Here is a 22,752-nt window from a genome sequence, read left to right on the forward strand (position 1 = left end):
CTGCGGGAAACATTCGTGGATACTTCCATCCAGCCCACCTGGATGCTCAGGAGCCGGCCACCCACGTCGCCTCCTCTCCCACAGGTTCAGCAGCGCTGCCAGGACCTGGAGAGGATGCTGCAAGGCCAGGCACTGCCCACCCCACAACAGGCCCACCTCAGAAGCGAGACAGCCACCACCCCCACGCCTGGGCAGGCTTAGCCCTCTGCCACATGCCCCATGGCAGCAGCCAGCGACCCTGACCACAGGAGGTAGGACCACCACCTACTCCCAGCAGCAGCACCCAGGAGAGCATGACTGGAGGACATCGAACCCATCACCATGCGGGCTGTGGGCAGCCAGCAGCGCAGGGGGACCTGGCTTGGGTCCTGCCTGTGAAGAAAGCATGGAGGGAACATGTGTTTAATGAGATGTTTCCTCCGTGCTCAGCACATGGCCCTGCTGTTTGGCATATGGCTACAGGCTGGGTAAAGAGATGGGCACCACGTGCTGCTGAGCACGCAGGCACACTCATGCGCACGTGTATGGATGCAAGCAGGCATGAGTACGTGTTTCTGGTTAAATATGGGGCTCGGCCTCCTGTTTTCAGCAGCCAGCATGGGGGCTCCAGCTGGGCCCACAGTAACCAGCCTGCTTGGTGATGGTGGTGGAGAGCCCACCTCTGTGCTGGTAGTAGGTGACACGGTGACAGTCCCCAGTCCAGCCGGGGCTTGCTCCCTCACTGGCTGCTGCTGTGAGCAAGAAACAGTTTTGTGCTGGGGAACTTAAATTAATCTAATTTATTGCCAATTAATAAACAAAAGCGGAGAGCCAGACGTGGTTCCTGTGAAGAGTTTATTGGTGTAGCTGTTTCCACTACAGTCAGAGGAGTCACAATGCACAGCGACAACAGGCCTCCTACACTACATGGGGAGGACAGGACACACACGGCCACAGACACACAGAGACACTTGTCTCTCCACCCCGGGCCCTGCGGAGGGGGCCAGGCTGTGGGGCAGGAACCTGCCACGGGGGGAGGTTTCTTTCTCTGGTGGGATATTTCTGCAGCCTCCTGGGGAAGGCGTCGGGCCCTCCCAGTAATGAAGCACCCACCATCTCTCGCAGGAGTCAGGCTGATAAGTGGGAACCGGGGCAGCAGCCTGTCCCAAATCCAATGGTGAAGTGAGCATCCCAGCCTCCTCCACAAGGCCGCTCCAGCTCTGACCATCAGGGAGAAGCTGGGGTGCCCGTCTCCTCTGGCACTGCCCTCAGAGCCGCCATGGGCAGCAAGGGCACTGTCAGCAGTTTCTGAGGCAGCTCTGAATGGGGGGCTGCCAGCCTGGGGACACCCCAGCGGACAGCCCTGCCAGGCAGAAAGGTGTTCGGAGCTGCCCAGAGGTGACGGGGGCCGAGTGCTGGGCATGCTGAATGCTGCTCCTTCCCACTTGGAGGGCACCCCTGGATGTGAAAGGTCACGCTGGTATGGCAGAATTGGGGCTGGGGAGTCTCAGTGACTTCCTTGTAGGGCTGCAGGGAGCCAGACCCAGTGGATCACTGCACAGGGAAGGGGAGGGGACCCAAAGGACTGTTTTGTGCTCCAGCACCACATCTCTCATACAGTTTCTTAAATATGGTTTGTTCTCAGGGACAGGGACCTGGGGATCCGGAACTGGGATACAGCCCTGTGATGAGTTTTTACCCCTGCAACCATTGTGGAGGTGCAGAACGGCACAGGACTCCTCTTAGTCTCTGCAAGAGGGCAGGCACTCGAGGCTTCAGGATACCTGCTTGTCCCCAGCCTCCCCTCCCTGTGCAGTTTTGCTTTTGGAAGAGGGTTGGGAAAATTGGGACAAAGCAAACAGCCTCCCCTATGCCAAGCAAGAGCTGAAAACAGTCCTGTGGGAGGGTGACTGGACAGATGATGGTCTGGAGGACTGGGCCAGGGGCTGTGGCACAGGCCCAGCGTGAGCACTCCTGGAAGGGGCCAGAGGGAGCAGGAGCAAGGCATCCACCAGCTGAGCAAGGAGGCTGCTGGCCTGGAAGAAGCCCACTGGCCGTCCACAGGCAGCATACAGCCCGTCCCTGTGACTGCTTGGTGGCACATGGTGCTGAGACACCCAAGCTTCATGGTAGCGGAGGGGGACACAGTGGCACCAGCTGGCATGGCTCCCCTTCACCACCTGGAGACCAGGCACAGGCTTCCTCCAGCAGGGAGAGGGCAGACCCCTGACCCACGGACACTCAGGACCCACGCAGCTTCAGGATGTGAGAGGCATCTCTCAGCCCACCAGGTCCAAGAGGAGAGAGACTCACAGCCTCTGCTGAGCGAGCGATGGGGCAGCAGGAGCCGGGGCTGCCTCCTGCGGGGCTATGGAACAGCCATTCGTTGGTCCAGGCAAGAGATTGCGTGACTCACGTCAAGTCTCCAGTTAGTCCTTGGGAGGGATGAGCAGGTGCAAGCGGCCTGTCCCATGAGCGGGGAGGGCAGCTCCCAGCTCACACAGGCATGTGTAGCTCGTTGTACTCGTCCCGGCCATCCTCATCAAAGTTCGGCTCCGCATCCTCCGAGTCCAACTGGGGAGAGGCAGAGACCAGGCTCTGAAGGCCACAGCCACCCCCAGCATGGGGTCAAGCCTGGCATAGAGGGATCAGCGCACAGCAAGCCAGGCAGCTGGGCTGCACTTGGAAGCAAAGCTCTTGCTCATTCCCCTGCCAATGGGCTCCTTTTTTTGCCCCTCATGCCCATCCATGTGTCACCAGACTGATGCCCTTTCCTGTAAGTGTTCTTGTTTGACAGTCCCCATCACTGGGGCTTTGGTTGAGCACAGCAGTTCCTCCCTCCCCCCCTGCTGGCAGCACCCTCTTCTGGGTGCTGCTCCAGGTTGCTTTCCAACAGGAGCTCAGGATGTCGGCAGCAGCAGAGGAGCTGCCAGCAGTCGAGGAACTGCCAGCACCCTAGCACTGTGGTTAAATGCTCCTATGCCAAGCAGCCACAGGTTCTGTTGTGCTGCTGTGCTGCCCTTGCTGCTGTCTCAGTGGGGAAATGGGGTGTCTCTTGATGAATGAGCCACAAATGGGGAGGAGGATGGAAAAGAAAACCCTTATTCCAGGCCTCTGCATCGTAGAATCCTCTGTCTCCTTGCCCTAGGGTGCCCATCCATCCCACACTGCACTCCCAGGGCTACAAGCTTTGAGGAAGCCATCCACCCACCTACTGCTGTTGAACAAAGATCCCCAGACAACAGCAGGGAAAGCCAAGGCTTTGCCAGCCCAGGATCTCCCAGCCTTTCAGTCTGCCAAATTTCCTCAACCTCACCCCAGTGTTGCAAGCTAGACTGTGAGGACAGTTATCTGCTTACCGCTTTGAGCTCCCTGTCATGGAAGAAGCGGGGCAGCACGAAGCGTCGCAATGGCACTGTCATGATCAGGACAAAGGGGAAGGCCAGGGATGCCACCGTAGATTTCACCACCCAGAGCAGCACAATGCAGGCCAGTTGAATGCAGGTGAAGAGATTCATTCTCCAGGTCTTCACCTAGGGAGGTAAATCCAGTCTAAGAACACATTATCCTTCCACACAGATTAACGAAGACCCAACTGGCAAAACATAATCCTTCTGCATAGCATAGTACAGTAACACAACACTGCTGCATGCTCTACCTGCCTGTACTCTACAGCAATGCAGAACTCCGTAACACATCAGCCTCTGTGCAACCTAGCAGCATACCCACCTGGCAGTGCAGTCTCCCTACACCCACTCAAGCAATGCATGACTCCTATCAACTATAGTCCATCCATACTATATCCTGGCATTTCACTCCTGTATGCAGCCTATCAGCATGCTATCCTAGCGTTGTATCATCTCTGTGCATGGCTTGCACTTACTTCTCGGCACAAACTTGCAGCCAAGGGCAGGTCACCAAGCCAAGCATCATCCTAGCAAAGCACCATCTCCCCTCACCTGCCTCTTCTTCCTCTGCTCCTCATTACCTGGTTCCCCACAACCTGCCTTCCTCACCTTGACAACATAGATGTGGTCAGGGTGGTGCTTGGATGGCATGAAGATCAGGAGCAGCCGCTCGTAGAGCTGGATGCCAGTAAGCGACGTAACCCCCATGTAGAGGAAGATGCCGAAGAGCACAGCCAGCGGGATCTGCCGCAGCATGTTCCCCATCACAATAGACAGACCTGCACAGACAGAGCTCAGGGCATGGTGTATCCCACGCCAGCCCCTCTGCAAGGCACCTCGGCCTCTGTCCCTCTCCCCCCTCCTCTCTGTCTGTCCTGGGGTGCAAGGGAAAGGAAGCTCAAGAGGGGTCTAGCTGGAAGGTTTGCAAAGGTGGACTGACCATGGGGGGGTACTGAAGGCTGCCAGAGGAGAGCTGAGTGCAGGTGGGGGCAGTCCTGCAGCTAGCAGGCAGAGTGCAGGCTGGGCCGTGGGGCAGGGACACTGCCAGGAGATTCAAGTGGTCAGCCCTGTCCTCCCCCCTCACTCCTTCACCCGAGCAGAGGCTCACCAACGAGGGCAGCAATAAGCACTCCGGTCACACGCTGCTCCTTCACCTCCTCAATCTTGGGCTTCTCTCCTGGTGCGATGGCCTTGCTCATGACCGTCAGGGCATTGACGTGGGTGACGGAGCGCACTGTCGCCGCGGTCAGCCAGGGCAGCCCGAAGAGCGCACAAAGCCCCCCCATAGTGCCAATGAGCAGCAGGTCCAGGTGGAAGCCAGAGCCTTTCAGCAGCTTCCTCTCCTTCTTGCTCACAATCAGCCTGGAAGGAAAAAAGATTCCAGGTCAGTGCCCAGGGACAGCACTGTGGCTGGGGACAACGTTCACTCCCTGGAGAGAGCAGACATGGGGACAAGGAGATGGCTGAGGAGAGGGGCAGTGGCTGTCAACCTCAGGTTAGAGGTTTCCTCTTGTGCTGGGCTGAGGCAGGTCTCCACCACACTGTATGCCAGGAGGGGAGCCAAGAGACGATGGGAGAACCCAAGAAGGTACAGTCTGAAATGACCAGGATCCTGCCCTTGCTGTCCTGCTGGGATGCCAGGCGCATCTCCACATGAATGGCACCAGCACCCGTCCCAGCCTTGCCTGCCCAGGGGTTAGTGGTGGTTGGAGTTGGCAGGGGAGGTACTCACGTAGTGATCTGTGTCTCCATGAATATAAGAATGAAGACCAGGAGGGCAGGGATGGCAGAGGCAAACATCATCCACATCGGAAAGGTCCCACTGCTGCCCATGGGGTGAATGAACCAGCCACGCTTGTGAGGAGATGTGACCGACAGGCCAGAGGGGACATTCAGCTTCTGGTGGTGTAGCCACAAAATCCAGCAGTTACTCATCAATACGCACGTGCCCACAGCCTCACACAGGACTAGCCTTGCTTGATCCTCCTGGTCTCCCTGGTCTGAACGCCTCAGATGATGGGACAGCCACCCTGACCCGAGCAGGACTTTCTCATGGATAATCCCCTTCAGTGCAAAAAATCCCATGTCCCCTAACATGGGCCTGTCTCATTTCCTTTCAGCTATTGGAATTCCCTTGTTTTTTGTCCAAGAGACCAAAGAAATACCTTCTTTCAGGAATCTCACCCCCATGTCAGTGCTTGCAGACCATGGTTAAAATGCTCCTTGACCTCTGCTTGGACAAATCAAGTGTCCTGAACTGCCTACCCTTCTCTGAGGTGGCTTTCCAGACTTTCCAAGCCTTTTCTGAGACATTTTTCAGTATTGTTTTTGCAGTGTGGACCCCAAAAGTGGTCACATTCTCTCAAAATGACCTCACCCTGATCATGTTCAGAGGGAATACATGTTTGTGCTCCCATCAGAGACCACACAGACTCCTAGCTGTACATTGCCTTGACCCTGTGTTCACCAGCATTTGAACTTTCAGCTCTGCGCTGCTCTACAGCAGTTCTTGCTATCTGCCTGTGTGAGCACTGCAGGAAGAATTTATGATTTGCATTTATGTTAATCAGCGTAAGTATGAATAATATTCCTGGAATGCTTGTACTTGAGCTAAGCTGTGTAACTAACTACCATTTTCTCGGAAAGCTTTGTACATATGCTGACTTAATACTGAAACGATAATGCTTTTGATATTAATTGTAGAAGGGTATGAAAAGAATGTAACAAAGAGCATGATTTTACTAATGTCTGATAAAACCAGATTTTTCATTGAAATTTAAATGAATAAAAATGCATTTGGATTCTGTTAAGCATTGGGCTGTCTTGACAAAAAGTTTGCTGAACAGAAACTACCTTTCACCCTCTCCCTGATGTTAGTTGGAAAAAATACCATAACAAAATGATATAACTACACATCTACTAAAAAGGGAGGAAAAAAAAAGGAAACCTGTGAGATGGGTTTGTTTGATAACATTTAAGTTTGTGCATAAACTGGGAAAGAGATCATTGTGTTTGAGATAGAGATCAAAATATTTAGTAGCCTATGATCAAGGAGAGTATAAATATGTTAAGTACTAAACCATGACAACTACCCCACTGAAACCACTCTATGCCACCCTCTTCAGTGTGCATAACCAGTTTATATCTTGTTGATTGACCGCAAGTTTTTAGAGTTACAAACAAGGAATTAACTGCACTGAATCTCTCTGAATCTATAAAAATATTTTAATTTTATTTTAATATATTTTTATATTTTTTATTTTATTTTTTTATTTTATTATTATTTATTTAGATTCTAAATAAAACACTAAAGCCTCCCCTACTAACAGCTGGAATACCAGAGGGATACCAGGGCACTCAAGTCTCTGTAGCTCTGGTTTCAGTCTCAGCAAGACCCTTGGAGCTTCCCTTCAGCGTGGGAGTAAGGATGAGGGGAGCGTCTCTGTTTGCTTTGTGCTGTTATGACTAAAGAGGCAGGAAATACAAATCCCCCATTGCACAAGAGCAGGCCACGGTGCCACAGAGACCGCTGCTGGGCTGCAGGAGGGGCTCTGAGGGCAGCGCTGGCACCTACCTGTGTGTATGTGTCAGTGATGGTGTAATCCACCAGCACCATGACCAGGATGGAGATAGGGATCCCGAAGTCTCCAATGATCCGCCGAGCCTGCAGAAAAAACACACTCGCTGGCAAAGGGAATGGGCCAGCTCTGTGCACCCACCCTACTACACGGAGCCTGCGGCAAAGCAAAGCCCCAGATGGGGCCAAGCACCACGGCAAACCTGAGCACTGCTGATGAGCAGGGCAAGGGAACCCAGCCTTGACCCATGGGGCTGTGCATCCCACTGTCCAAATAACACACAGTCCTCCAGCCACTCTTAAGTGACTGGCTAATTGCTCCTACTGGCCTATTTGGATGGTGCTCCAGCTATTACACAGATGCCCTGCATGTAGAGAGCTGTCCAAAGGCAACAAGTTGTAAGCTTTTCCTCCTACATTCTAGCTTAACAGGCTTGTATCCAGCCAAAGGAGCTTTCTCAAGGTCCAGAGAGTCCTCTGGACTCAGACAGTCCTCTGGTCCAGAGGGTCCTCTCTTTCCAGCAAAGCTCATGGGAGCAGGACAGTGCAGATACCATCATCAACAGCCAGCTCTGGTCTGCCGCCTAGGCCAGGCTACCATCCCTTCTGCATGGTATTTAAGGGATTGCTGGTGTTTCTTTGGGGGATGGTCCAAATACTCTGGAGAACAAAGGTCTGAAGCAAGAAGCATTATTTGTTTGGCACAGCCCTTGTTCTTAACATCTGGGTCCCACAAACTTCTCACCTTTCCTCCTAAGAAACGGCTGTTCTTGAACTTGCGCATAAAGAAGGCAATGAAGAAGGTGCCTAGCATGAGGATGAGGGAGAGGAGAGCAGTGTTGGGCTGCATCCTGATTCCCAGCGACATTGCATCCGCGGGGAGCATGCTGGCATTCAGGCCGCTCTGCACATCTGGTGGGTAGAACTTCAGCAGAGGATGTTCTGCAAACACCTGGGCAGGTGAGAGAAGCAGCGGGCACTGTCACCGCAAGGAGGGGCAGGGGGCACTGTCACTACTGGGGGCAGGGGGAAGCGGAGGTGTCCTGCTCTGTGGAGAGGTGAGGGCGGTAGATGGTGGGCGCGGACAACCCCAGCATCCATCACCTCGCCTCGCAACCTACCCAGCTGGAGAGGGCTGGGGAGAGAAAAGTGGCCCCTCTTTAATGCCTCCTGCAGGAAGAGAAGGGGAGACAGATGTTAGGGCTCATCCTGCCAGCCTCTGTGGTGGCACAGGGGCCGGCTGGGCTGGGGCATGGGAGGCCAGCAAAGAACTGCTCTGCAGAACACCTAGGAAAGCTGTGGCTGAGCTGGCCCTGCTCCCCTGCCTCCTGTACGCTAAAGTAGCAGGTTCCTGGGGGATCGAGAGATGCAGCAGCCCATCTCCCTGGGGAAGGTTCACCTTGTACAGTTTGTAGAAGGTCTCGTAGATAAAGATGAGAGAGATGAGGAAAGCAAAGATCTCCTGGGTGAAGGGCGAGATGTAGCGCACCAAGAAGCTTCCCTCAGCTGCCACAATAATGAAGATGAAGACGATGAGCCACAAACCAATCCACACTCTGCCTGTCAGATATTCAATGCCTTGTGTCTGGCAGAACTGAAATGGAAAGGGGCAGGAGTTATTCGTGGCTCCTCAGGCTGCCTGCTGCATCTGCTCCCCATTAAGATCAAAGACTCTCCTGGAAAAAAGCATCTACATCTGCTCGGGCATCCAGCACAGAGATAGTGAATTCAGGACTGGAGTCACAGGTAAAGTTGCAGAGTTTGCATTAACACCAGCCAGCTCACACCAAGCAGGTGTTCACCGCTCCAGTCTTTGTAACAGTATCTCCTTCACTCTCTGCTGAAACCATCCCCTGCCTGATGCTCCCCATCCCACCCATATGGAGGTGCCGTTACTCAAACACAGCTCTCCACTGCTCCATGCACTGAACAGCACAAGCCTGTTCCCCACGAAGGAGAGCCTGAGCAGCCTTCTATGTCCCACTTCATAAAGGCTACGTTAGCTGGGGCATGATCCCAGACGGCACCCTGCATACACACACAGTTGTATGGCGTGATGAAAAGCCCCCAGGCTGTCACCACAGACAAGACCATCTCCACTGCCTCTGCTCATCCACACACAGCAACACCAGCCGCTTCCCACACAAATCACATCCCTCCCTTTGCAGCCTTCCTCGGCACCACTACAGACAGTGCCCTCACACAGTACCACACACCCAGAGGTACACCTTTGTACACAATGACTGGGCAAAGCAAAAGCAGTCAGTGAGAAGTGCGGTCACAGGAGAGCAGAGAAATTCCCACTGTGCAGTGGCATCACCAGCTCCAAACTCTTGACACACCAAGGTGAAAATCTAGCTGTAGGAAAAACCATGCTTTAAAAGCCCAGACATGCTAGGAGTCAGAAAAAAGGAGAAGGATTAGACCCACTGCTTGGGAGTACAGTGACGTGGATGCTTTTAACAGCGAAGAGGTCATGCTACTCGAGAAAGAGACATGTCCATCCTGGCTGGCCAGGGTATCTCTGCACATACCCTTGGGCTCATCCTGAGAGGTGGGAGTAATGTACGTGAGACATCCCAAATGGATGGTACACTGAACATTGTTGGGTTCCCATACAAGGAAACCTAGCCACAGGTAAAAGTTGTGAAATGGTCTTCAAAGGAAGCCCCAAGAACAAGAAAGTATTATGGACCAGCATTTTAGGATGCAGCTACAAATGCTCATTGTGCCAGGATGGGCTGCAGCACAGGGCTGGGGGCTCCCCTCACAGTCAGCAGGTAGAGGAGTGCTGTTACCACTGTCACACCTCAAGGGGGTCAGCCCATGGGATACAGCAACAGGAGGCAGCAGTCCCTATGGCGTGACCTGCAAAGGGTCAGCAGAGCCAGGGCCAGCCCCAGCCGAGCTGAGGGCAGCCTGGCAAGACCCAAGGAGTCTACACTACCAAAGATCCTTTGGAGAGCTGAGAAATGCCAGCTGCCCTCTCCAGCGCAAGGGCAGAGCGAGCAGGTGCCAAACATGGACACTGCCTCACATGTACCTTGTAAAAAGCTTCTTCAAACACCAGCAGAGGCCCTGAGAAGCCAATGACCAGGAGCGGCTGGGCTCCGAGCAGGGAGAAGAGGATCCCTAAAACCGAGGTGGAGATTATCAGCTCGGAGACCCCCATGAGACCCTCAGTTTTCTCTCCTGGGAAAGAGAATAATGGTGAGTGTTATAGCCCAGACACAGGCACTGTCATCGCAGGCAGGCAGGCTGCAGACACAGCTCCAGATGGAGGAGGCAGGTCCCCGTCCCATCAGTCAGAGGTTCCCTGCGTTGGGCAGGGAGCACAGAGGGAGCCCAGGGAGCCGAGGCTGGAGAGGCCAAGCGGCAGGGAGGGGACAAGGCAGCAGCCGAGGTGCAGCACTGCTGCTCTCCCCGAGCGAGCAGCACCGAAGCCCACCCCAGCACAGCATCACACAGACACAGCCAGTGTCCCAGCGTGCAAAGAGCAGACCAGAAAGCAGGCCCATTACCTAGGAGTCCCCCGAAGGTGATGGCAGGAGAGAGAGCAGCAAAGTAGATGAAGAGAACGGCCGCGAGACACTGGCTGTGCAAGGCGTCTCTGATGTCACTGAGGTATTTGGGGTACCTGCGCTTTATGTCCCGAACCAGACCTCCAAAAAATATCCCGGTCCGCTTCAAAGGGTCGTCCTCAGCTTCCTCCTCTTCTTCCTCAGCTTTCACTTCACACAGCTCTGGAGGTACATGGAGGACAGGGCTTGAGCAGGGGAATGCAAGTGCGCCCTTGGGCTGTCCCTCTCCCCCATACCCCGAGAAGACCTTCCTCCAGCAGCACTAACCCGGTGGGCCCCCTGTGACTGCACATCCCACTGCCTCCAGCTGCCGGAGCTGCCCACAGCCACTGTCCTGCCTCCCCTTGCCACCCTCCCCGCTGCCCATGGTGGGAGCCAGGCCCCGCTCACCCCTCTGCCAGGCTCTGTGAGGGAAGGGCTCACTGGGGCACCCAGGGCACTAAGCACAAACTCTTTTGCCCAAATGTGAGTGGAGAGACCTTTGGCTTCCTGGACAGCCCCCTCCTTCATGGACTTCTGCTCCCTCTCCTTCCTCTTCCTCAGCAGCAACTTCTGGAAGGTGGCAATGGATTTGAGCAAGTCTTTCCCCTCCACCTCCGACGGGGGGATGACAATGCTGCAGTCCAAAAACTCATTGATTGCGTTGAGGAGGTCTTGACGGTCATCTGCCATGTATGCAGCCTCATGGAAGTGCTGGGAGGGTCAGGGAAAATGAAAGAGGGAGAAGGCTCAGACCAAGACTGCACCCAGCTACCTACAGCCTGGAAACACAACGCTTGCTGCGACCACACAGTAACATCCTGCTCCCTTAACCCACTACTTGTCTCGCTACTGCCACTCCATGACCCACACTCCCGAATCCCTCCTCCCTGTCCTTCTACCCAATGCCCCTCACGTAATCCCATGTCTCTCCTCCCTTCCCTATCCATCCTTTCCAGTGACCTCCTTGCTCCTGCTTTTCTCCCCCAAGCCCCACTGCTCTTGCCCAAGATCATGCAGCATCTCTGCCAGCTGCATGCTCTGCCAGACCACAGGGTGCCTCTCATGGGACCTCTCCATAAATCAAAATCAGATCTGTGCTTCCTGGCTAGCCTGGTGCCTCTCATTCCCTAGGCTAGATGCTACACCTGGCCAGCCCATGCCTCTGTTCACACCAGATCGCTGTGGCTGCATCAGGCCAAGATCCTTCTCCTTACAAGCTCTGCATGACATTGTTTGGTCCTGCGGGGCTCTCATTCAGAGCCCAGCTCAGGGATGTACCAGAAGCCAGGCACCACAGAGATGAAAGACTTTCCTGGACCCTGCAGCTCAAAATTAGGACTCTGCAATAGACCGATGTCCTTCTAGTCTGGTCTTGGGTTTGTTTTGAGGGAGAAGCTGGTGGAGCCCTGAAGTGCCATAGATAAAGCACAAGAACCAGGACCTGAGCAGGGAGCATAAGAGACTCTTGGGAGTCTCCACATGGGAGAAGGAGGGAAAATAGGAGTCTACAGCATGAGGGAAGCCATGCAAGGGAAACCAGGCAGAAAAGGGAAGATGGTCCTGACAGCAAGGGCAAGATGACGAGGAAGGACTCCAAGGAGACCATGAGGGTACAGCACAACTGCAGATAGGTAGGGAGGTGCTGGCAAACGGGCAGAAGTGCTGCATTGCCTCTGGAACATGCCTGCAGAGAAAGGGCTGGAGGAAGATGAAGAAGTGAATAGCCTGTAAACCAGGCAGGAGACAGCTAAGGTCCCTGCAGCACACAGACTCCCTGGAGCCACAGCTTCAAACTGTAAATGATACTGTATTCTCTTCATGGCGCCAGCCACTGTGTAACCTTGCTACGGCCAGCCCTGGCTGAGGGACCTGGTTCCCCTCTTCCAGCAACAGAGGAGCAGAGGCTCAATTGAGTGAGATCAGCCCACAAACGCAGCGCTGAACCTGGAATATGGCACCTCACACCTTCTGGCTAAAAACACGGCCTCTGCTGAGCCCTGTGCAACTCCTGGGAAGGGATCTTTCAGCTGGGAGCCATTGTTGCCCACAACCCACCTGCTCCAAGTTGACCTTTTAGTCCTCAATTCAGGGAGAGTTGTACACTGGTGGCAGGACAGGCAGGTTCATTACTCGGCTATAGTTACATGGCACCAGCCAGGAGGACACTGTGAACCTCTGATTCTCCTGTCCTGGATATATGTGGCAGATGCTCAGATTGTCTTTTCTTTGCCTTCAGTTCCTTACCAGGATAATGAACCTCACTTTCCTGTCATCTAACCAGATGGGGGACTTCTAGCAGTGTACATGCTTGGCAGAAAAACCTTCCTGACTCCTCATCTCTCCTCTTGCATGGATGTGCTCCTCTGCGTGGATACTCAGCTAGAAAGCTTCATCCAAACACCTGACAACAGTCCCCAGGCATTGCTGGGTCTTTTTGCTAGTGTGGCCTGGGCTAGGCATCATGGTCACAAACACCGCTCAGCCTCCCCTACTCTGTTTGTGAGACATCAACTGAACACAACTCTTCTAACCTTGGGCAGTCTTTTGCTCCTGCTTTTACATACAGCCCCTTTCTTCACTCAGCCTAGCACTCTCTGTCCCAGCCAAGTGTCTGTCCTATTCTTCCCTATGTACTGGAGCATCCTACCTTGGTCGGGGCAGGCTGCTCTTAAAAATCCCAGGTCCTCACGCCTGCCTGCCCCACCTGGGCCTTTGCACAGCATCTTTCAGCACTCTCATCCCAGGACTGACTTCTAAGGAGCTACTGAAGCTCCCTTGAGCGTGCCAAGCATCACCGCCCATCAGCTCCTCACCTTGTCGGACATGAGGGTGGAGATTGAGCGGCCAATTTCATGGTAGTCCATGTTGGCCTGGCTTGGTCCCAGCAGCACAAAGATGAATCTGACAGGAATCGGGACCTCCAAGACAGATTCCAGGAAGACAGCCTCATTTAGTCGGACAAAGGCCATAGTTGGCTGCTCCAGGAACTGCACACAACCTACGAGGAGGCAATGTTTTGAGCAGAGTTAATCATTGGGGTGAGCTGTACTGGGCTGCCTTTAACAGTGGAAACAAAGATTTTGGGGGTTCCCATGAGCCCTGCAGTCCTGTACTGGTCTCCAGACCACTAAGACAGCATTGAGCTTCATGCCGAGGACTGCTCCAAGTCCCCTGTTCACTGATCATTCCCAAGCAGTGCTACTTTCTTTAGCTTCCCAGTTAGCCCATTCTTCAGAAGGTTGTTTCCCACTAAGCCACTGCCTTATGAAAGGAAGTCTCTTACATGTTACTTTTATCAAACTTCTAATCTCATCAAAGAAAGAAATCAGGTTTGCTGGACATGACCTATTTCCCATAAACTTCACTGCTTGGCAGTAATTACATTCTTATCCTTTAGTTCTTTATTAATTGAATCCCATAATAGCTCTGGCATTATGTTGGCCAGGAAGGATGTCAGGTTAAACAACCTATAGGTACTGGATCACTGTCCTTCCCTTCTTGAGCACCGATGCTATAAGCTTTCTTCTGTTTTTCTTGTATGTTCCCTGTATTCCTAGAATTTTTTTTTTTTTCAGATGAAAATGAGCCAGTTCTCTAAAGACTTATAGGTGGAAACTGCACAGTTTGTTTTACAATGTCCGCATCTCATCAATGCTTGGCAGCCTCCTTGGTTCCTAACAGATTGGGAAGTACTCCTGTGTCCTCCGGCATGCCAGCCGCTTCCTTCCCATACTGAACACAAATGTTTATTGGATACTTGTATTTCTCTGGCATTATTACTGATCCTTCTGCCATCTGCATCCAGCAAAGAGCTGTGTTCTGTGTTAGACTGGCAAATCTGGGCCATCTTTGTCCAAGCGAATCCCAAGACATAGCCTTACCTCAGAAATGGCCAGTGTTTAGTTATCTGAGTATTCAAAGTGCGTTTGTGAAGCTGATTTGGCCTCATCGTGGTGAAGTATCGGCTTGGTTGAGCTGCCAAGCCTCTTTGCCTGAGCTTTTCATCTACTGGATGGGCAATGACATTTACTTTGCTTGTAGCATAGCTACATTTGCCGAGATGTTAATGCCAGCAAAGTGCTGAGGACTACTATTGTGGTCAGAAGGCACCAAGCCCACCAATGCTTGAGCCTGTCTGCTCACAGCCCTCTTGTACAGAGAATTATCTCCTGGCAGCACTATGGCCAATACCCAAGACCTTGCCACCAGCCAGGCCCTGCTTCTATGAAATCAAAGCTCCCTGGCACACATAAGCAGCAACCAACACTGGCCAGGGCAGGGCCCAGCTGCTGGCATGGTGTGAAGAGGCCAGACAGAGGGCAGCGATGGTCAGAGGACACCGTGAGGCTCAAGAGCAGTCAGTGCCTGGCCATCAGAACCTCGGGCACCACTTACCCATTTCTGAGCTGCAAAATGGGATGTTCTGGTGAGCCTGGCAGGACTTTCTCCTCTAAGTTGGGCCCCAGCTCCCAGCAGCAGTGTCTATCAACCTCTTCCGTAATTTAGGAAAAGAACTATCCTGGCACCCCATATGTTTACCACAAACAAAATGTGCAGCGTCACCAAAGAGCGTACAAAGGCTGCCTTCCCTGTTGAACTTTGGGAACGTGTACAAGATGACCAAATACACCTCAGGAGAGAGGGCACAGACTGCTGAGGCCAGACCAGGATCTGCACTAGTCTCTTTGGGCGCTGGGGGACTCTACAAGCTGCCTCTTACCCACAAGGACCACTGTGGCCTCCGCGTCTTCAGGGATCTTCTCCATCAGCTTCAGATATTTACGGTGTCCCTCAGAGTTATGGAGATGAGGGTTTTTCTGCCAGGGAAGAATACAAACAAGGATGAAGTCCCCATGCCTTGGTCTCCCTACACAGCCTTGCCACCGACATATCTGCAGCCGGGCTTGCCTCAGCTGCACGCCTGACACCCTGCAGCAAAGGCCACCCTGCAAGCGCCACAGCTGTTGCTGCCATTGCACACTCAAGGAGATGTTGCATGCAGTGTGAGGCTAAAATTAGGTCCTGAAATCATAATGCAGCGACCTGATTTCCAGTGCTCCAGGTGATCCAGGGGAGCTCAGCCCTTGGAAGTACAAGGCCCCCCATGAAGGGGCCCAGAGGTTGGTGCCAAGGGCTGCCACCAGCCAACAGTTGTCCCCAGGGTGTGGAAAAAGAAGCAGTAACCCCCCATGTCACCCTCACCTCCTTGCAGTCAGTCTCATTGGCCTTGGGGTCGGCCATCTCAATGCGCTCTTCCCCCATGAGGGGCACACAAGTGTCAGTGGTGTGGTTGTGGTGGTGGTTCCCCACGATGGAGTTCATGCTGGAGCTGGAGTGGTTCCTCGGGAAGAAGCCCTCTTTCTCATCATTTGGGTGGCTGAGGGGGAGAGTGGTGGCCATGAGGGGACCCGCCTCCCTTGCCACCTGGGGCTCGCAGATAACCCCCGAGCCCTGGCAGCCCTCGGCCACGTGTCACCCACCTGTGCTTCAGCAGCAGGGCGCGCAGCACGTTGGCTCGGTCTTCTGCTCTGATCTGGTCAGAGATGATCATGGTCTCCACCATGAGGTGAGCAATGCCAGGCAGAGTGGTCTGCTCCAGGTCAAGGAGGACGGCACCTGCCAGAAGGAGGGGAAGTGTGCAACGCTCCCTGTCACACACATGCTCTGGGGACATAGCTGTCCCACCAGGAGCCAGGCTTTGGTTGGGGTACAGACACTCTCAGCTGAGAAATGCCCCAAGTCCAGGTGTCCCATGTCCACTGTGTAAACCCTTGTCCCAAGAGAACCCAGAAGCTCCAAGATGCACTGGTAGCTCTGGTGTCTCCCTCTCATTTTGGTCTCCCACTCTGACCAAACTTGCTTTTTCACACCAAAGATGGGTCCAAGACCTGCTGGCACAGGCACAGATGGGTGTTGCAGTTGCCGTGTGCCTGAAAGCAGCAAGGCAGAGCAAGGAACCAATACAGGCACCCTTGGGCTAATGCAAACCCTGGCAAACAGGCTGCAGGATGGTCTGTCTCCACAGACCCTACGTGGAGCCTGGACATAGACGGTGTTGGTGTGTCTCCAGCGAGGGGCTAAACCACAACAGAAGCTGTCCAGCAAAACCTCTCCCAGAGCAAGACACAAACTCTGCCCTGCAGTTCCTGACTCACCATGGGCAATCGTCTTCCTGAGCTCCAACAGGCTGCGGAAGGACAGTGAAGCCACATGGGGTTTCCCCCACCTTGCTGTGTCCTCCTCCACATCCTCCTCAAATTTGATCCAGCGGGCCGTCTCCCTCCAGTGCATCTCCTGGTTCTTATCCACTACCAGCTCATTCAGCTCCACAAACACCTAGTGCAAATTAGACCAAGGACATAAGACTTCCCCTGATGCATACAGCTTTATCAGCAATATGTGGAAAGCCTCAGGTTTGTTCTCAAGGTACCGCTTGGTCTAAAGTGCTGCCTGAGCAAGCCTGCCTTAGTTAACCAGAGGTTTAGTGAACAGAAGCAGCCAGGACAAATATCACTGGCAGCGTGCCAGGAGCTTCCATCAGCACATGAAGCACCAGAAAGCTCCAGGTCAGATGGCATGGGCAGGAGAGAGAGAATGATGCAGTGCTGCATCCCTTTCTACTAAAGCTGTGACAATTTTGTCCTCTGCCTGCTTCTTGGTTTCCCCCAACATTGCCCACACTTACCAGAGATGGTGACATTACTGTGCTGCCAACTTCCACAACAGCACTCCCATTTCTGTGACTTTAATGCCTTTCCTAAGGTCAACGCTTTGTCATTTCAGAGAAATCTCTGCCTTTATTGAGAAAAGTATATTTTCAACCCTCATGATAATGGATAAGAGCTTGAAATTTCACCCCCAAGGTCATGTAAAGAATTAATTATATTGAAACCACATTTATCACTTTATAGAGTGCCTGTTTCTAGTCCTGATTTATGGCTTCTGAACAAGTGAGGGAGGACAGCACATAGATACCTCATGGGGCTTTCTATCCAACTTCTTCTTCTTCTTCTTTTTCTTGACAGATGGAGTTGATGCTAATTTTTTGCTTGTCCTGGTGATCTGACTCCGAGATGGTTTTTTCATCAGATGCCTCCTCACACCAGGGTTATCTTCAAAACGGTGGCCTGAAGACATGGGAAAGGAAAAAAGACCACCAGTTTGTCTAGTGGAAACACACTATCTGGCAGGGAAACACATCCAAGCCCACTCTTCTCTCATTAGCTTACGCTAGCAAAGCCCTGGCAGCTGGAGCACTTACCACCATCCTCCAGACCTCTGAAGATCCTTCCTGCCTCACCTGCCTACTTTCAGCTCTTCCAGACGTCTGCGAGCTAATTCCTTCAAGGCGGTGGCTTCCTCCCAGGCTGTGCACATGCTGGAGCACCATTGCAAAAGCTTTTATTTCAGGTACCTGAATAAGTGGTGCATGAACCCTCCCCATCCCCCCTCAACGAAAAGCAACCTAAAGCCTTGTCTGTACCTGGATAGCACAGGCAGGCACCTGGCTGGGGCTCATTTCTCCCACTGGAGGAAGGCCTGGTGCTCAGCAAGCATAAAGGGCAGTGAAGGGGAAGAATATTTAGCTGCTGATCTGGGAGGCACATGGAAATATCAATGACAGTTTTATTTAATTATGCGATGAGACTGTAGGATAACAGTGCAGACCGGGGCTGGCATGGAGGCTCGGCAGTTAACTCCAGCTATCGGTGTTTCTAGATGATGTGCAGGGCTGCTGTAATGCGCTCTGAAAGGTCTGCGTTACAGAGTTTGGCTGGCTGAATCAAAGCCTCCTGAAGCCTCCAGAGAGGCTGCTGAAGCTGCAATAAAGACCCACCACCAAGCTACCAGTGCTGTTGGCTAGCCAGCGCCCACCAAAACCTGGCCACAACCGTGCCAGCCCCTTTCACAATGCCAGAGAAACAGCACCTGGACAACAGCCTGCCATGGAGGGCAGCTTCCCTGGATGCTACCTAGAGACAGCAAGTGTATCCTCCTCAGCACAGACAATCCATGGGGATGGGGAAAGCCTCACAGCCCAGCTCTGGGATGGGCAGGCTCCCCCAGGTAGATCACCGAGTCAGGGGTTTTGCTCAGCTTTGGTCCATCAAGGCTTGCTGACCCTGCTTGTAAGGCAAAGCCAAGGTCTTCTCTCTTGGGGGACCGAGGGCAGCTCTCGGTTGGCTGGGATGAACGTTCAGTCTCCATGTACTTTTCTGCACTTAGCTTCAAGACCTGCAGCTCTCAGGGCACGAGGCATAGCAAAAAGCACTGGGTTTGAAGGCCAAGCGGTCTCTTTGATGTTGCAGGAAAATATCCGTGCACCTCTGGCATGGAAAGACACACCCAGCATCCAGCCAGGCATACCATGGCGTTGCTCCTTGAAAATCTGGGTCGCTAAATTAAATATAAAATGAATCAATACTGGGTCTCAGGGCATTTTTCCCCATTGGCTGCGCTGCTGATGCATGTTCCACTGATGGCTGGACTCCTCCCTGCTTCACTTACTGCACTGCAATGTTGATAGGAGCCAATAACTGCCCACCACTACAAATGTTTCTGAGAGCCAGGCACATGTGGGGCTTCCTTGGACTTTTGCATGGATTTCTCAGTTCCTGCGTGCATGGCAGCCACTTCATTGCACTCAGTGTGGGTTCATGCATAAAACAAACAGTCCACCAGGCACAGGATCTTGGTATATGGCAGCTTTGCTCCAATCCCTGCAGCTTCTGATTCTCACTATGTCCCTGGAAGACCAGGGCTGGAGGATGCTCTGCCCAGCAAGACAGAGCGCTCACCCAGAGCATGGCAATCCTCTCCCATGGCAATGGCAACCTGCTACGCAGTGCTCTTCAGCAACAGCCCTAGAAAGCACACACAGGCGTTCAGTCTCAGCCACCAAATGGCTGGAGGACAGATAAAATTAAAGGAGCCAAGTTTCCTGCCAGCATCTTCAGTGACTCCCACACTCACTGACAGGGACAGGAGCCGGAGTGCTGCAGGCTCAGAGCAAGCTGGTGAAGGCACACCTCCAGAGTCCTGCAGAAGACGAAGGAGCAATCCACTTTGCCGCTCTCCCCTGGCAGTGCTTGTGGTCACTGAGATGCCAGATGGGGGAGACAACTCATAGGAGCAGGGTGGACACATGGGCTTAATTTAGGAAGAGGCCACTCGCTTTGGGAGTCCCATGCAGAGCCCAGCTGAGGTGCTCCAGGCTGCTCTACAGAGAGCCTTTCTGTGTCCCATCAGATTGGTGCCTCCCCAAATGAAAGTCAAGCTCAACTGAGCACCTAAGTGCAGGGTCCTTACTCAGGACAGGATCTTGGGCTGAGACCAAAGGGTGATGAGCCCAAGGCATAGCTCTGCCCTCCTTGCTTGAAGCCAAACACCCCAGGGTGAGATGAAGCAGCCAAGGACAGCTCTTGCTGTACCTTCTCTCCAGTGCTCCCCAGGAGCAGAGCATGAGACAGTGACAATGTATGAGGACAGAGAGTGATTCCTATGGTGGCTCCACTACAACAAACTGGGATGTCACCCTCCCACACAGCATATCCTACAGCCTCCTCCAGAAGACCTTCTGTATTGGCTTCCACAGTCAGATTTCTTGGGATGACCAAGTTCCTCTTCCACCAGCTTAAATCTGAAGATGACAAATATGACTTTGCACTGGTTAAAGTCTTCCCCCAGAGTGCCTGTGCTAGGCAGTCCAACTCAGCGGGCAATTGCCTTCACATGTTAGCTCCTGCTTCCCTCCTTTTGTTAACCTCTATCCACAAGCACAAAGTCCAGAAAGAGGCATCAGAGTATTTGTATCAGTACTAGAGAGCAACTTGCTAGGCCGGCATTACAGGGATGGGGCACACTTCCCATGTACCCCAGAGGTTAAGTTACAGCAAGAAAAAAGAGATTGAAACCCCATCTGTTGGAATATTTAAAATTAGACTAAACAAAATGCTAATCAACATACAGCAAGTCACAACCCTATGCTGGCTTCTGGAAAAAGCTACTGCCCTGCCCTGCCCTGCGCAGACCCCAAGTCTCTCCTGGCTGGTGCTGAGTTCAATGTGATAGGGACAGGTGGACCCCAGCTCATCCCTGCTGCCATCCAGGTGTCCCTGCACAGCACTCCCCATGCTCTGAACACTAAAAGCAGTGCAAGGAGACCAGCTCGGGTCCAACAAGGACTCTACTCTGCTCAAAAGCTATTAAATTCCTCCTGGATCTGAGTGGGTCCTGAAGAGGTACTGCCATGGAGTAAATAGGTGGGCAAGTGGCACTGGCTGGACATGAGCTGGCTCTGCACAGAACTGATTCTGCCATCTCTGCCTCCACCGTATCTCTCTGCAGGATTAATCCACAGTGTGGATTCATTGTGCAGAATAATTAAGAGTTGACTGTACAGCACATCCTATTTCAAGCACCTGCAGTATTAGCTGTAGCAATCAATGAATGAGTTAACTGCTAGCAAGTCAAACTTCCCCACTTTATAAGTGATGGATATCACACCTTGCAGAAGCAATCTGCCCCTTCTACCTTCCCAAGAATAGCCATCCTTTCCCGGGTGAACCTGGGGCAATTTCTCACACTTTTAATGTATGGTTTGCTCAGCTCAAGACAGCTGATGGAGCCAGTTTGCTCCAGGATTCTATTTCAAACTTTGCTGTTATTATACTGTCTACCAATTTACAGTAACAAGTAGCAGACCCAGCCAGAAGCAAACCCCCTCTTGCTGGTCCCTACAGAAGCACATAGGCAGACATTTCTTCCCTGAAGGCTTGTAAAGATAGGCCAGCTGAGAAAGAGAACACGATGCTGGGACTGGGAGGCAGAGGAAGTTAAGTGTTTTGCCTGAGATCGCACAGAGGCTATGGCAGCGTCAGCTGAACCAAGGCATCCTGAGTCCCTGTTGCAAGCACTCTGCCTCCCCACTCCTGCATGCAAAGCCAGCAAGCGGGCTAGTTCTGGGACCACATCACCCTCCTGTGTGCACTCCTAAAACCCCTTGAAAAATTAACACACGATCTGGATGAGGGCAACCACCACAGTGCTATAGCTATGAACAGTGTCACTCCCAAGGTAACACACAAAGCCACCTTTTAACTGTGAGTTACCACCATCTGCCAAGGAAGAGCCACCTGCGTGAGGTGGGAGCGAGGCTCCAGTTTCTGCACAATTCCCAGGACGGCTCAGAGATCCAGCTCTCCGCAAGGGATACACAGATACAGAAACAGATGTGCAGAACAGAAAGGTGTTCTTCGCTCTCGGCATTCCTATTCTCTCCTTCCCTGCTTTTCCCACTCTTGCTTCCTTCCTCTCTTCCCACTTTCAGGCATCCCAGCCAGCCTGCCATTAACTACTATCACAGCCACACTCCAGCCTGCAGACACAGGGACTAGGTTATTTTCTCCTCTGGGCATTAGGCTATGGTGCAGAGCCAAGAACCTGATACCCACCTCTGCTGTTGGATCCGCAGCTCGGCTCAAATTCCAGCAAACAGAGCAGCAGCACACTGTCACCTTGTGCCACAGATGGAAGGGGAAATGTCTCTGTCCTTATACACACCTCAGAGCAGCTGCTTTTTCTCTGGCCATGGCACGGGCCACATCCTGATAAGCGCAAACAGCAAGATGCAGCTGCCTCCGGAGCTGCTCGAGCGAGACACATACAGGGAAGCACCTCAGCACTACAACACAGATCTGTACAAAGACCTCAGACGGACACAGACACCAGGAAGCTCCTCCAGTGTCCCCAGGCACACGGTGGGGCACACCATACCTCCTCTAAACCAGGAGACCAACCTGACACAGAGAGGGTGGCAGACAGCAAACACAGGGTGGGGGGATACGCACTTTAGCTGGGGGCTCTGATCTACAGCTGCAACTGTGGGGTCACTGGTCCGGTACTTACAGGTGGGCTCCCCGCCTGGGTAGCCCAGATGGTTTCTGATGGCCTCCCATAAATCATAGTCTTCAAAATTGAAGGCAAATTCATCAAAGTCTTCATAGCTGAGCGAGTTGCGAATACAGGTGCTTATTGCTACCTCCGGGCTGCTGCCCCCTTCCGATTCCTTCGCTGCCTCCGCTGTCTCTCGAAGGGTTGTCATTTTGTCCTTGTGAAGGTCAGGGGTCAGGTGCCATGAGCCACTCGCCTTCAGAGGAGGGGCTGGGGTAGCCAGACTGATGTGTGGAAAGCAAGCTACCCCCCTGGGGGGGCTTCACCGAAACCC

General features: G+C 53.0%; 1 protein-coding gene across 1 annotated transcript in view; it reads right to left on the reverse strand.

The window, feature by feature from the left end:
- Positions 1–1,920: 1,920 nt before the first annotated feature.
- SLC4A3 (solute carrier family 4 (anion exchanger), member 3) overlaps positions 1,921–22,752 on the reverse strand; it is a 28,441-nt gene continuing 7,609 nt past the window's right edge. The window contains exons 6-22 of the mRNA XM_010567850.1: positions 17,502–17,653; positions 16,682–16,862; positions 16,007–16,142; positions 15,729–15,903; positions 15,247–15,343; positions 13,340–13,524; positions 10,992–11,237; positions 10,485–10,671; positions 10,007–10,155; positions 8,363–8,557; positions 7,709–7,915; positions 6,961–7,050; positions 5,119–5,285; positions 4,495–4,748; positions 3,996–4,165; positions 3,339–3,512; positions 1,921–2,553 (exon numbers count right to left, since the gene is read on the reverse strand). Of these exons, the coding sequence (XP_010566152.1) occupies positions 2,476–2,553; positions 3,339–3,512; positions 3,996–4,165; positions 4,495–4,748; positions 5,119–5,285; positions 6,961–7,050; positions 7,709–7,915; positions 8,363–8,557; positions 10,007–10,155; positions 10,485–10,671; positions 10,992–11,237; positions 13,340–13,524; positions 15,247–15,343; positions 15,729–15,903; positions 16,007–16,142; positions 16,682–16,862; positions 17,502–17,653 (2,843 nt within the window). The 3' untranslated portion in view covers positions 1,921–2,475. The remainder of the gene's footprint in view (positions 2,554–3,338; positions 3,513–3,995; positions 4,166–4,494; positions 4,749–5,118; positions 5,286–6,960; positions 7,051–7,708; positions 7,916–8,362; positions 8,558–10,006; positions 10,156–10,484; positions 10,672–10,991; positions 11,238–13,339; positions 13,525–15,246; positions 15,344–15,728; positions 15,904–16,006; positions 16,143–16,681; positions 16,863–17,501; positions 17,654–22,752) is intronic.

This window comes from Haliaeetus leucocephalus, unplaced genomic scaffold (assembly GCF_000737465.1).
Source record: "Haliaeetus leucocephalus isolate CR32 unplaced genomic scaffold, Haliaeetus_leucocephalus-4.0 Scaffold1, whole genome shotgun sequence".
In the NCBI taxonomy this organism is placed as follows: Eukaryota; Metazoa; Chordata; class Aves; order Accipitriformes; family Accipitridae; genus Haliaeetus; species Haliaeetus leucocephalus.